General features: G+C 41.0%; 1 protein-coding gene across 1 annotated transcript; it reads right to left on the minus strand.

Moving 5' to 3' along the window:
• Positions 1–175: 175 nt before the first annotated feature.
• BIRC7 (baculoviral IAP repeat containing 7) lies at positions 176–9,030 on the minus strand. The gene is made up of 7 exons (XM_042465146.1): positions 8,370–9,030; positions 6,759–6,858; positions 5,819–5,891; positions 5,570–5,615; positions 4,964–5,029; positions 2,179–2,386; positions 176–595 (listed from the first exon to the last, which is right to left on the minus strand). The coding sequence occupies exons 1-6, from the start codon at positions 9,028–9,030 to the stop codon at positions 2,187–2,189; spliced, it is 1,146 nt and encodes a 381-aa protein (XP_042321080.1). The 3' UTR covers positions 176–595; positions 2,179–2,186.
• Between the last annotated feature and the right edge of the window lie 3,940 nt (positions 9,031–12,970).

Raw genomic sequence — 12,970 nt, forward strand, 5'->3', positions numbered from 1 at the left:
CACAACAACACCATTACTGTTAAGTGTGAAAAAGCCCATTCTACAGACACTCTTTGATGTTGTAGTTTCTCCAAAGGAAACTAGTCAAGCAGCCAAAAGACCGAACCTGTTGTTTGATGCAGCTGTAGGTAAGAACATTACAAGAGCAATTTTAAAGTGTTTATTACAAGTTTAGACCAAAAGGGTAAAATAGATATTTTTGTTCCAAAAAAGAAAGACCAAAAAAAGTACTCAAAGTCAAAAAAATAATCTTTAAACACACTCAGCTACTAAACAACCTTTAGACAAAAATATCTCTTTCAAGACCTTACACAAGTAAGGAATAAGAATGTTTTTGAAGTTTATCTTGAAGGTGAACAGTCTTCAAATGAAAAAAAAATGCTGCCACATAGGCCAGAAAGATCTTCAGGGTTACTTTCTTCTTGACCTTTACATTGCTGAAATGGACACTCCAACCGTTTGCAAGAGCATGGATGCAGATGTTTTGTGGGGTAATTTCAGATTATTGGCATCCATTCAGAATTTTCTTCAGTGTTGTATCTACTAAGGAAAGATATCCATGGGCAGTAGAATCATAAGGAATAAGTATTGGGTCCTGAAGAACATAAAAATACAAAAAGTTTCATTATTGTACCAAGAGTACTTTTCCTTGGGCTTCCCTTCCTGACAAGAACCGATCTTACACCCCAAACCCACCTTTCTAAGATGCTCTGACCTTTCCTTTTAGGGGAGTTGCTCCACTTCCCTATCAGTTGCCTCAATTCATAGAATAGAAATTTGCCAAGAAAAAGAGGGAGCCCTGTCTTCTGAAAAGGCACCCAAAGGTCCTACCATTTCTTTGCATTATTTTAACTTGCAAAGAAGACTATAAACATAATGATAGCTTAACCCTCTTTAAATCAAAAAGTTGCAAGAGAACATCTATTGAATCAGGATAGGACTCATACAGCCTTCCAAACATCATTGACTACAACTTCCAGCATTCTTTGCCATTGGTTATGCTGCCTCAGGCTGCAGAGACCTGCAAACCAACAACATCTGGATTCCACATGATCCCTGCTCGTATCCTAAGTGTTCCAATTGTGGTGATGGTGTTACCAAAAATGCAAGGGTTCAGAGAGGGAACCCACAATTAATATTCAATGGGGGGTTTAATTAGCTCAAATAAAAACAGCTGAGAGGGCCTGGGCAACTCAAAGCAGGGATCAAATCTGTCTGTATAGGTTCTGAGAAACAGAATTCCAGAGTGCTACTCCAAAATGATTCATTTTAACCAACATTCATGCAAAAACACTCACTCGTGCACATGCTCAAGAGCTAACAAATAGAAGGTGGTAGATTATAGTGACTTTAGGGATTGCAGAGGGTGATACTGTAGTGGTTCTAGAAGTGAAGGTTTCAATTGGGGGATTCTGTGAGATGGAAATGGCTCAGCAAGCTGCCTAAGGATCATGGCATAGCCAGCGGTTGGTGAGCAGTCAAGTGAGATAGAGACAGACCTCAATATGAGACCAACTGGGGGTGTCCATCAGGCATATTTATAGGGCAAAACCTGTCCTGGGTTTTGGTATTTGGGGATTAAGTTGAAATCTCCAAGAGGGAAGAATGGGAATAGAAGTCTGTAAATGACTGGACAATCAGCGCAAATGTCTCTGGACAAAGGAGTATCACTCCCAGAGGGAGGTAATCTTGGGCATCTGTTCATTTGAAACACCAGGTCTATCATCCACCATCACTCCAATCAATGAAGGGATTATATAGATTACAATCTTTATTGATCTGCCCTGGCTCACCCACACACTGAGCCTGCTGGATCTCTTTATATCATCAAGGATGTTCTTATATGGCATGGCTAGTTTCCTGCATTGAGGGGGCCCATCTCAGCTATGTGCCTCAAGACATCCCTTCTAATATCAATTTGATATTGAAAAGAGGGGTTGTGGAGGGAGGCTAGACCTTGGAGTAACAATGGTCCTCTTCACTTGAGTACAACACTGTACCAGGAGAACCCCTAGATCAAATTCAGAGATAGATCACAAATCACAAACTAAAGCCTGCTGGATTTTCTATTCAATTTCCACTTAAATCACCATTTTCTCCCCTCCCTCCATCTCTCTCTTCTCACACACAAGCCACGCGCACTTCAGGTGGATTTCCTATAGTTCTCTTCATACCCACCTTCCAGTTTAGGAAAGGAATGCCTTCATGCTGTCCCGAATGACCCCTCTGCAGATGGGGCAGTGTCTTAAATTAGGAGCACATTCTGAGCACACTACTAAATGGCCACAGGGTACCAGCACAATGGATACATCTTTGTCCATGCACACTTTGCACATGCGTTCCTCCTGAAGCCGGCGCAGCTTCTCCTCTACGCTTAAGGTCGATTCTAGCAAATAGAAGGAAGAAGATTCAGCAAGCAGACCACAATGGCAGAGCAGGTTTCCCTGTGCTCTCAAATCTTTATGGTGTTCAAAAGGTGGATGGGACCCAGGAAAAGCTGTATGATCTGTGGGGAGGTTGTTGAGGCATCATGTAGGAAGGAAGGTAGCAACTCTCTGCTCTCTATCATTGTGTTAGAACAGGGATGGGAAGCATGTAGCATGCCAGGTATTGTTGAACTACAGTTCCCAGTATTCCTCAACCATTCGCTGTGCTGGCTGGGAATACTGGGACTTTCAGTCCAACATGTGGAATGCTGCTTGATGCTCATCCCTGGCCTAGAAGAATAATTAATTTAATTAATTTGTTTTATTTATATACCGCTATTCCAAAGATCATAGCGGTGAACAGCAAGTAAGCTAATTTGCCCCCAACAGTCTGGGTACTCATTTTTAGCAACCTCGGAAGGATGCAAGCCTGAGTCGAGCTTGGGCCCTTTCACTGGTCTTGAACTCGCAACCTTGTGGTTTTGAGTGAATGGCTGCAGTACAGGCATTTAACCACTGCGCCACCAGGGCTCCTCTCCTAAGCTGAGAGCAAAAAGAAAAAAGAAAGAAAAGAAACTTGACAAATGAGCAAAATTTTTCTGTTAAGCCAGTTTTTTACCCTTGGGACCCCCCCCCCCTTTTAAAGATACTTGCAGATGTCATGTTGGGTCCTCAACATAGTAAATGAATAAAAATATTTTGTTTATTTAGTGTGTGTATTTCCATTCGCACATTCATGTGTTTTTATGTTTTAACATTTTATAAGGAAATAACATGGTTCAAATTAGAAAAGTTTTATTTAAATAAATTAAATATTTAACTCAACGCATGTGTAAACTTTACACATAAAAAAGTTTGAGGAAAAGAGAAGGAGGAGATCAGGGCCTCCAAGTGTTTCACAAACATGCACACCTGGGAGATCCCACTCCATCATCCAAGAACCACTATTTTAACCAATACATGAAATCCACATCATGCCTTTGTTCCTAAAATGCTATTGAATTGTATTGCATTACTGTACCAGTAGATTCATTCCTTTGCATTCAAAGGTCAGTGTTTATAGCATGGTGTAGGGGTTACAGTACCAGACTACAAACTCGGAGGTCAAGATTCAAGTTTCCACTGAGCCACGAAACTTACCAAGTGGTCTTGGATCACTCACCCTCTTCTAGAATCACCTGTCTCACAGGGTTGTTGCAAGGATAAATTAGGAAGAAGGAGAGCAATTTGTACCACTTTAAATTCATTAGAGGAATGTAATTCATCTACAGTTGTCCCTCCACATCTGCAGCTTTGACTTTAATGGATTTGATTAATACATACTGTCCAGAAACATCTAGTCCATGACTCTATGGGCAATGTTTGCCAGAAGTCACAATGGAGGACCTAGAGATTCCTAGAAGGAAACAGTTTTCTAGGCATTTGTAGGTCCTCCAGTGCAATTCTATGGTCACTATCTGCTAGATGTTGGCCAAAGAGTTGTGCTGGAGGACCTAGAGATTCCTAGAGAGGTGTTATCTCAGTTTTAAAAAAAGAATTTCTTATTTACAGCTTTTTCACTTTCATGGGTGTCCCACACACCTAACCCCAGAGTATATGGAGGGTCCACTGTAAGGAATGAGTAAAATACACGTTTATAAAATACTGATCATGCTACATGGACAGAAGTGACACGATAACAAACTTCTTGCTCTTTGTCTGATGTAGTCTATGGGGGTCTTACAGAGCCCAACGCTGCAACAACAATTAGACTGGATGCAGTCTAGTTTTTCTAGTTAGGGTAAAAAGTAAAAAAGGAACCCAGTAGCAACTTTCAGACTAACTAGTCTATGAAAGCTTATGCTACAATTTCTTTCACTCAGTCTCAAAGGTGCTACAAGATCCTTTTTCATACTGGGGAAAAACAATTTTTAGCTGTTATGGACTATACTACATAGCATACATCAGTTCTATCTGATTAATGTGACTACAATCCAGAAAAGTTGTGTTAGAAATTTCTTTTTTTCCTACTTAGCTTCAAAGGTGCTATTGGATTCCTTTACAGTATATCTTTTTATGTTAAAACAGATTCACACAACCATCCCTTAGAATTTACTGTTATGGGCATATCCAGTAACAGGAAATGTTAAAACCGCCAAAATGATGGCACATGGCTATTAGTAGTGTTGGACTTTTATCATCGAAAAGGTTTTGTAACAGGTGTGCTTTGGACCCTTGTGTAGATGTTTCTGTGTGGATCTGTGTGGATCTTTCCGTCACAGGTATATAAAATATTTGCAATGGGGGAGGAGTTTGGAATTGCCTTCTCACACAAAGAATGGGAATTTGCTATTCTAGTTTCATATAATGAATTAGATTTAGATTTATTCATGATTTGAGTCCTATTGGGCTCAATGAGTCTGCTCCATGTTATCTCTAAATCCAGGTCCCACCCAATAATTGCCAAGTTTCAGGTGGATTAGCCAATGATTAATTTGCTGTTGCTTCCTCAACAAGGTATACTATATTCCTATGTGGATCTCTTCCGTTATTCTTACCTGTTTCATTTGGATGTTCTGTTTCTATTTCTCTTCTGCAAGGATCTAGTTCTCTTTGAGCAGACTCTGTACAAATAGAGAAAGACAACAGCCATTGGGAAACCAGAATATAATTCAAAAGTCATATTCTAAGGGTCATAGAGTTGGAAAGGACTGCAAGGACCTCGTGGTCCAATAAACTGCCATACATAAGAGTATAATAGTAAGGATATATCTACACTGTAGTTTGACACCACTTTTAACTGTTATGGCTCAATGCAACAGCAATATTAAAGATGCCAAGATGAAAACAGCACAAGGGCAGAGCTTGGAGAAATCACTTCTTTGGGTTATAATGCCCAGCATTCTCCACTCAACATTGCTAATAGTCAACTGGAAGGGGGATTCTGGGAACGATAGCACAAAAGTAACTTTCACAAGCTCTTAAAATAACACATACAATCCTCCATGGGGTCTGGGTCCAAGGCCTGTATCTCAGCATCTTAAACTGCTGCTCAACAGCACTCAGAGGGTTGCCTGAGACCTCAAGGACAGACCAAGCATAGCATTAACAGCAAGAGATGGGTATCCTTGTAAATAAGAACTGAAAGAAATAGAAATGCCTACCTTGGGGGCTTGCAGGATGTTGTCCAGGTTGGTACAAGCTGCCTTCCTGCAATCAACACAAGATATGCATCACTGAATCATGATGAATAGTAATACACACTTTAAGGCACTGGTCACTGTAGACATAGGAAGGAACTAGCAAAACCATCTCTGAGTATTCCTTGCCTAAGAAAACTAGATGAAGTTAATGGGGCCAACAGACAACTTGAAAGCGGCCCTATATGTGTCCATGTGCACACGCTTACTCACCGATGAACTGAAGTATGATTCTTGAATAGTGTTTATGAAATCTCCCCCTCTGGATCGTAGCAAGAATTTACACCTACAGAAGCAATGAGAAAAAGTAAGAGGAGGAGCAGTGAAAGATGCATAGTGGCCAGTCAGTGAGCATTTTGCACAGGGGTGGTCAACCCCCTGGGGCCACATGTAATCCCAAAAAGGTTCTAGACTCCTCCAAACTTCCTTTTTTATATATTCAAAAAGGAATAAATTCCTTTCTTGACACAATCAGGAGCAGTAATTTGGATTTTAATGAGATCCCAGTGTGCCAGTGTGGTGTAGTGGTTTGAGTGTTGCTAAGGACCAGGGACATGAGAGTTCAAATCCCCACTCCAATGTGGAAATCCACTGAGTGATCTAAGAGGAAGGCAGTTATAAATATTTTCCTCTGAATGAATGAATTAATAAAACTCACTGATAGTGACATCATATGTCAGATTTTATTTGAAGTCTGAAAACAAAAACAACAACAGTCAGGCTGCCCTGCACTGTGTAATTTCATTTTACCGCCCCCCCCCCAAAACAAAACCAGATATGACTTCAGAACCTTCCATCACTCCCCAACACACAAACAAACACAAACACACACACAGAGCAGTCTATGTTACTTCTGGAGCATCTCAGGGCAGATAGCTGACCTGTGGATCCAACACAGTTGCCCACTTCTGATTTGGTGGCATGCTAGCCTTCAAATGATTAGACTAATTACTATAAAAAAAACCTTCCCTTCACAAGGACTGTAATGTGTACAATGGTCCTGAGCATCCACTGAATGTTACCAAGGTTTTCCTTCCTGAAACTAGGAAATGAGCATCTTGTGGGATACATTACTTCTGTTTTCCATTATCAGCTACATCTAAAGAGTGAGAAAGGGGTGGGCAGAAGGAATACGTATACAGGGATGAACTACCTCGGAAACCATCTGGCATGCTCTATCCAGGGATCATCTCCACGCTCCCAGTTCCTCAGAGCACCATCGCAGTGGAAACATCGCACATAATCTCCCTGGCCTGAAAACATTTCAAAGGTTAGCCAGCAGCAATAGAGACAAAAGGTTGTGGCTACAAAAGATATACATAGCAGGTCCTTCAGTAGCTACAAAGCAACAGCCCATGATGCAATAAGCATCTCTAGGGAGTAGGAAGATAGTAATCAGATCCTGTATTGAGAAATATTATTGCTAAGAGTTGGATTAATAGTGAAGGCCATTTCTTGTTCAATGGATTGAGCCCATTCTTCCAAGAGTGCCAAGTACAGCTGGTGAACAGGGAGGACAAAATTTATGCTCAGTGCATGGGCCAAAAGGTCAACCCAAAACCCACCTTACAATAACCATCACTGTACTTATTATCAACCTGTGGCACTGTTGTGCATGGGGCTATGTGAACTCTGTGCCAAAGAATGTACACTGGGATGACTTGCACAAAGTTCTACAGGGTGAAGAGGTAAGTTTGCTGATCTTCATAAATTTATTCAAGTTATGCTCATCATAGTTTAGAAGGAGGGAAACCTCCTTCCTTTCCTCATTGCCATGACAAAAATCTAAATCAGCCAATTCACTCTAGTGTTCTTTTAAAAAAATATTTCAGCATACATATTTTCAATATTTAAGATACTGTTGCATCCATGAGGACTAGTAAACTAGGGAGTGAAAAAGAGGGTAAACATGCAAACAGAGTCCCTTTGGTACCTAAATTCTACAATGAATGTCAAGCTGACTTTTCAGCTCTCCCTTAAAAATCCCCACATGAATTTCAAGTGGTGGGGCATCACATGAAACCTATTAAGCCCATACATTTTGTACAGCAGCTAGGGACATACTATAACTAGATACTCAAAGTGATGGGAATCTAGGCTTTGCCCTTTTCTAGCGGATTAAACAAAATAAAGCTAGTGAACTGATAATAAAAAGGGTTAAAAATTAAATAAGTGATCATATGAAACCACCATTTAAAACAGTATAAAAGCATTCAAAGATATAGCCACGTGAGTCTGTAAAATCAGACTAAAAAGCTCATATAGCCCCTTTGAGAGTAACTGAGAGAAAGAAGCTGGCAGCATGAGCTTTCATAGACTTAAAGTCTACTTCCTCAGATGCGTTTGGGGAAGTACACCTAAGTCTACAAAAGCTCATACTGTTTCAGTCAGTCTCAAACGTAATACAAGATCTTTTTACATATACTGTAATATAAAAGGATAATAAGAATGAAAGTACAGCATACACACCAGTGTGGTGTGCTTCGGCACAACCAGCTAATTGCCAGATGCCTGTTGAAATAAAACGGTCTTTATGAGCTGGCTCTTTCGCAGTCAAACAGTCCACATAGTGATGGCTGAAATGGAACCTCCATATACAGAAGTATTACACCTTTTAACACACATCTAACATTTACAAACAGACAGAGCCATTGTCTTCACAATCTGCTTTCAGGTTCCTAAAAAAGACTTGTGGAGAACAGGACACTGCTCCACCTGGATCTTTGGGGAGATCTAGCAAGGTAATTCTAGTATCTGTGCATACCTGTGTAGAAGAAGCCTGCTCTCGCCAGCATTTCTGGAGACACTTGAGCATAGGATGGCCACCTGCGATAAGATGCAAGGCGAACCTCTTCCACCTCCATATCTGGATATTCCGGTTGGCTGTCTAGGGAGGCTTCGTCCACATTTAAGTTCTGCAGCATGCCAAGGAACTGGCCATCTACACAGTCCTGGATTTCCTCCTCCTGAGGCATGGGCTGGTTTCCTACATCCCTGCCCTGGATGAATGGACACCTGGGGAAGAACTTCTCATGCTCCACCATGGGATCATCCTCAGCATACCAGTCATAAAGCACCCCGCCACAGCAGAAACACTGCACCCTGTCATTGGGACCAACGAAGAAAAACCCAGCCGCAGCCAAATCGGCTGGAGAAACAGGAGCTCTGTCTGCCCACTGCCGGAATGTCCTTAAGCGCTTCTCTTCTGACTTCATGTTGGATTGTGACAAACGGATCCGCCTGGCCCTGGTTTCCTCTGGAGGGCAACTACCTTCAGAAGAGGCATTTGCCTCTCTGTTTGGGGTTTCTTCCCAAGAGAAGAAATCGCCCATTTCCCAGTTGCCAGCCAGGAGATTGGTCAATACATCAGCAACAAGCCTGGCACTTGATGCAATCAAATCCTCACGCATATTTGTGGCCTGCATCCTCTGGTCCTCTTTGGCTCTACCGACTGACCACATGTTCTGGAAAGGTCCAAACTCCAAAAGCCAAACAACTGCTATAAACAGAATTCTGGCTTTTCTACAGTCTGCTGATTTTATTATTGTTGGTCAATTGTAGCCCTTCTGTCCAGTTCTTCTTGGTGATTGAACAGGATAGGAAGAAAAAAGGAAACTATTACAGCTAGCCAGATATGAGTGCGAGCACTTTAGGTGGGGAGGGAAAAAGAAAAGAGAAATCCAGCAATGGTTTAAAGCCGAGGCCTGTTGAACACAAAGAAATCCTGCCAGATTGAATGCTTTCTATCTGTTGTGGACATTGTTCATGCTGGACAAAAGGAAGGGGGTGGTATTCCAGTGACTCACTGAATGACTAAACAGCTTTAATGTTTATGCCATTTACATAAAATTAAAAGAACAATTCAGATCTGTGCTAAAGAGCCCCATCCCACTGGCCTCATGTATATATAGTTTTCTGACAAGTCCACACCTGCCAATATTTCATAAATGAAAACTGGGACACATGACCAAGCAGTATCAGAGTGTGGTCAAAATGGCAAAGGTTATTAACAAGGAAGAAAACACAAGCTAGGAGAGGCTGGAGCAGATTGCTTTTGCTTGAGCTTACTGGGAAGGGCACAGTTCTACACTCTCTTTCCCTTTCCCCTCCTTCTGAGTTCCAGACACTGTCCACACTCACAAACAGTACGTATACAATTTTCCGATACTAAGGGAGATTTCTTATCTCTGTGAACCTACAAACAGGACACAAAGGCATCTGCCTAGCTCCTGTTATTTACAGGTTACTGGACCTTTGAGCAACCTGATAGGATCAAGACTTAAGACCCAGCACTGATTCACTCTTTTTGCCACTATACTAGGAAGCATACTTTCAACTCCAGGCTGACTTCAAGAGTTAAGAATTTCAAGTGTGTTGCTGTTAATAATAGACACAGTAGTTTCATTTTGTTGAAAACAGTATGTGTTTCGGGGGTAGGGGAGAGCTCTTCAGATGTTTAAGACCATTTTACAACTTCAGAGCACAGAACCCACTGTCCTGCCTGATGGCATTACATTGGTTCTCCTTGCCTTGTTGTATCTGAACAGAAAATAAAAACCTAGAATATTCTATTCCTTTTTAAAGCTTACTATCCCCCCACCAATACTTCCAAGTAGAGTATATTCCCACATGAACATAAAACGCATTTGTGCTGTAACACCTTGTACATCAAAAAGAGAGTAACATACCCTGGAGCTCAACAGCTCCCAAAGAAGAGTTTAAATACAGTCTTTCATTTTTTGTACAGCATGACCAGGAATCACACTTCCCTCTAGATATTGTTGGGTGTTAACTTGTAACTTTTCTCTCCATTGGCTGGTGTGGCTAAAACTGCTGGCACTTGCAATCCAACTTCTGGAGAGCTCCATGATTTCCAGCCCTGAATATGCAGGGGTGTGCTTACAAGGGCAAGTAAAATGAGGACATTGCCACCTCTGATATTAATTCCCCCTCCCTATCAAATTTTCTTTCAGTCATAAAATTTCAGTTTGGCATTTAGCAATATGCTTAACACATCCAAAGGAAAGGAACAAGGAAAGTTAATAAGAGCAAGGTAATACAAGCAAATGTAAAAGTGAATTATTTTCAGTGGCTTGCAATGATAGAAATTTGGAGAATAAAGAAACATTTCATTTTGGGTTGGTAATATTCCTGTTTGGAGGGCAATGCCATCATTTTGCTCCTATCCCTGTATAGGAGAGAAAATGCAGTGTCTCCGACTAAGTAATAAATCCATAAACAATGAACAGTTTTTTATTACTCGAGCCAGCAAACCAAGCCACAGGCCTCTGAGTCACAATACACTACCCCAAACCTTCTGTGCTCTATTGCATTATTGTATATGTATGGTACTTACCTAGTGATATTACTAACCCACAACAAAAGACTCTGATCCTCAACCACAATAGCAAAAAAAGAAGGGCATAATGCTGCCTCCTGGGCTACCTTTAACATGGAAGCCCCACCCTGGGCAATTAACTCATTTGTATTAATTTAAAGCTGCAAGCTGTTTTAACCAGACTTGGGAGCAGAAGCCCAAACCAAAATAAACCAGTATATGACAATTGGTGCTGTAGTGTGGAACCTATAGTGATCCAGGTATTGTTAGATTCTAATTCCTATTATTCCTAGACAATGAAATCCCACAACATCTCAAAACTACAGGTTCTACACTGCTACCTGAAGGTAGAGTACTGAGACATGAATCAAGGATATGCAGCTCTAGATCTAGCTCACTGGTGACCTTGGATAAGGCCTAATCTATTTCATAGGACTGTTTTGGGGATAAAAAGTGTGCAGAAAAGCATGCATACTGCTCTGGATTCTTTGGAGGAAGTGTGGGATGGAAGTGTGAAAGATAATACATGGGTGAAATGCCCCTTCAGAATCTGATCCATCACTTACACTGGCCTAATTCAGTATAAACTTAGCAGCAGTCCCACACTACCCTCCAAATGTTTGCAGTTGCCCCTATTGAAATACCTCTGTCTGAGGACAGACAATAGGCATGCTATAGCCAGAGCTTGAAATGTTACTTTTAAAAAACAGCTAATTACATTCCTCATTACTCTGATCACACAGTAGATTCCTACATATTACTGTTATTGCAGTCCAGAAAAGAAACTTACTGAGTTACTTGTTACTAAGACATTATCATTATTGTTACTATTGTGCTATTGGAACATAAAGGAAAATGCTCTCTGCTTCCTCCAAGAGGTTAATTCAAATATTGCACCTTGAAAATCCAGCAAAATATATGGCAAAGCAATCAATGCCTAGCTGCAACAGGAGACAACTATTTGTGTGTCTTTCCCTTTCCCTCCTCCCATTACTCAGTCTGAGTCAGGCCACATAACCATGACAAGTAATAGGAAGACAGTCAGTTCCTATTCAAATGAAAACAGTGAATTTATATTGTCTATTACTGGCAATAAGGCAATTCTGCTGCTGCTTGTTACAGTTTAAATAGAAGGTAGCCAAGTTGCCAAAGTAACTTGTTAGAAAAACAATAACTATTTCCTAGGACTGGCCAAAGCACAAACTCTGAGATTTTGGAAAGAGACAGGAGACCACAGGGCAGGCAGGGGCTTTAACTAGTCAAGGTAAGTGTAGAAGGAGCGGGATGTACAAGTTAGGGAAACAACTCAATCATTTAACAAATACACATTACTTTTGCACTTTGAATTCAGTTTGCAGCAACTGCAGTAAGCTGAGGTCAAAGGAGGAAAGTGGAAGTAGAAAAGAAACCAGGACATTTTAAAACTGCCTGAAAAAGTGGGACAGCAGGAAATTCATCAGGACTGTCTCAGCCAAACCAGAACAGTTGGAGGCAATGGGTATGTTTGTTAGGGGACTCCTTCCCCAAATAGGTTCTCCTATAGCAATTTTGTTATTATTCATCTGCCAGGTAAAGCCATTTTAACTTCAAAAACCTTTCCACTTTTAACACCTCAATGAGACAGCAGGGCATAGTGGTTTGGGTGTTGGACTATGACTCTGGAGACCAGGGTTCGATTTCCTGCTCAATGATGAAACCCCCTCGGTGGCATTGAGTAAGTCACATGTTTTCAGCTTCTGGGGAAGGCAATGGCAAACCTCCTGTAAACAAATAGTGCCACGGAAACCCATTATAGTGATGCCTGTTCTATAGTAACTCACTTGAAGATATGAAACAATATGTTTCTTGTGTGTTTTTTTAACATATTTTTGTTTTTGTGGCAGAGGGGCACACTGTTTTTTAACCCACCCATTTACAACCTAATAAAACAGCCCTAGTTAAGACTACGGGGAAAGGAAAGAAGTGCAATGCCTTTGCTGGAAAGTTTTATTCAGTATCTTCAAACCTCAAGAGCAAAGCAGTTATTC

Source organism: Sceloporus undulatus, chromosome 4 (assembly GCF_019175285.1).
Source record: "Sceloporus undulatus isolate JIND9_A2432 ecotype Alabama chromosome 4, SceUnd_v1.1, whole genome shotgun sequence".
Lineage (NCBI taxonomy): Eukaryota > Metazoa > Chordata > Lepidosauria > Squamata > Phrynosomatidae > Sceloporus > Sceloporus undulatus.

Coding starts and splice junctions, on each gene's coding strand:
- BIRC7 (XM_042465146.1), bottom strand. CDS start 9,030: ATGCAGGCCACAAATATGCGTGAGGATTTGATTGCATCAAGTGCCAGG. Junction 6,859..8,369: donor AGCAGGCTTCTTCTACACAG/GTATGCACAGAT, acceptor AAATGTTTTCAG/GCCAGGGAGATTATGTGCGA. Junction 5,616..5,818: donor AATCATACTTCAGTTCATCG/GTGAGTAAGCGT, acceptor TGTTGATTGCAG/GAAGGCAGCTTGTACCAACC.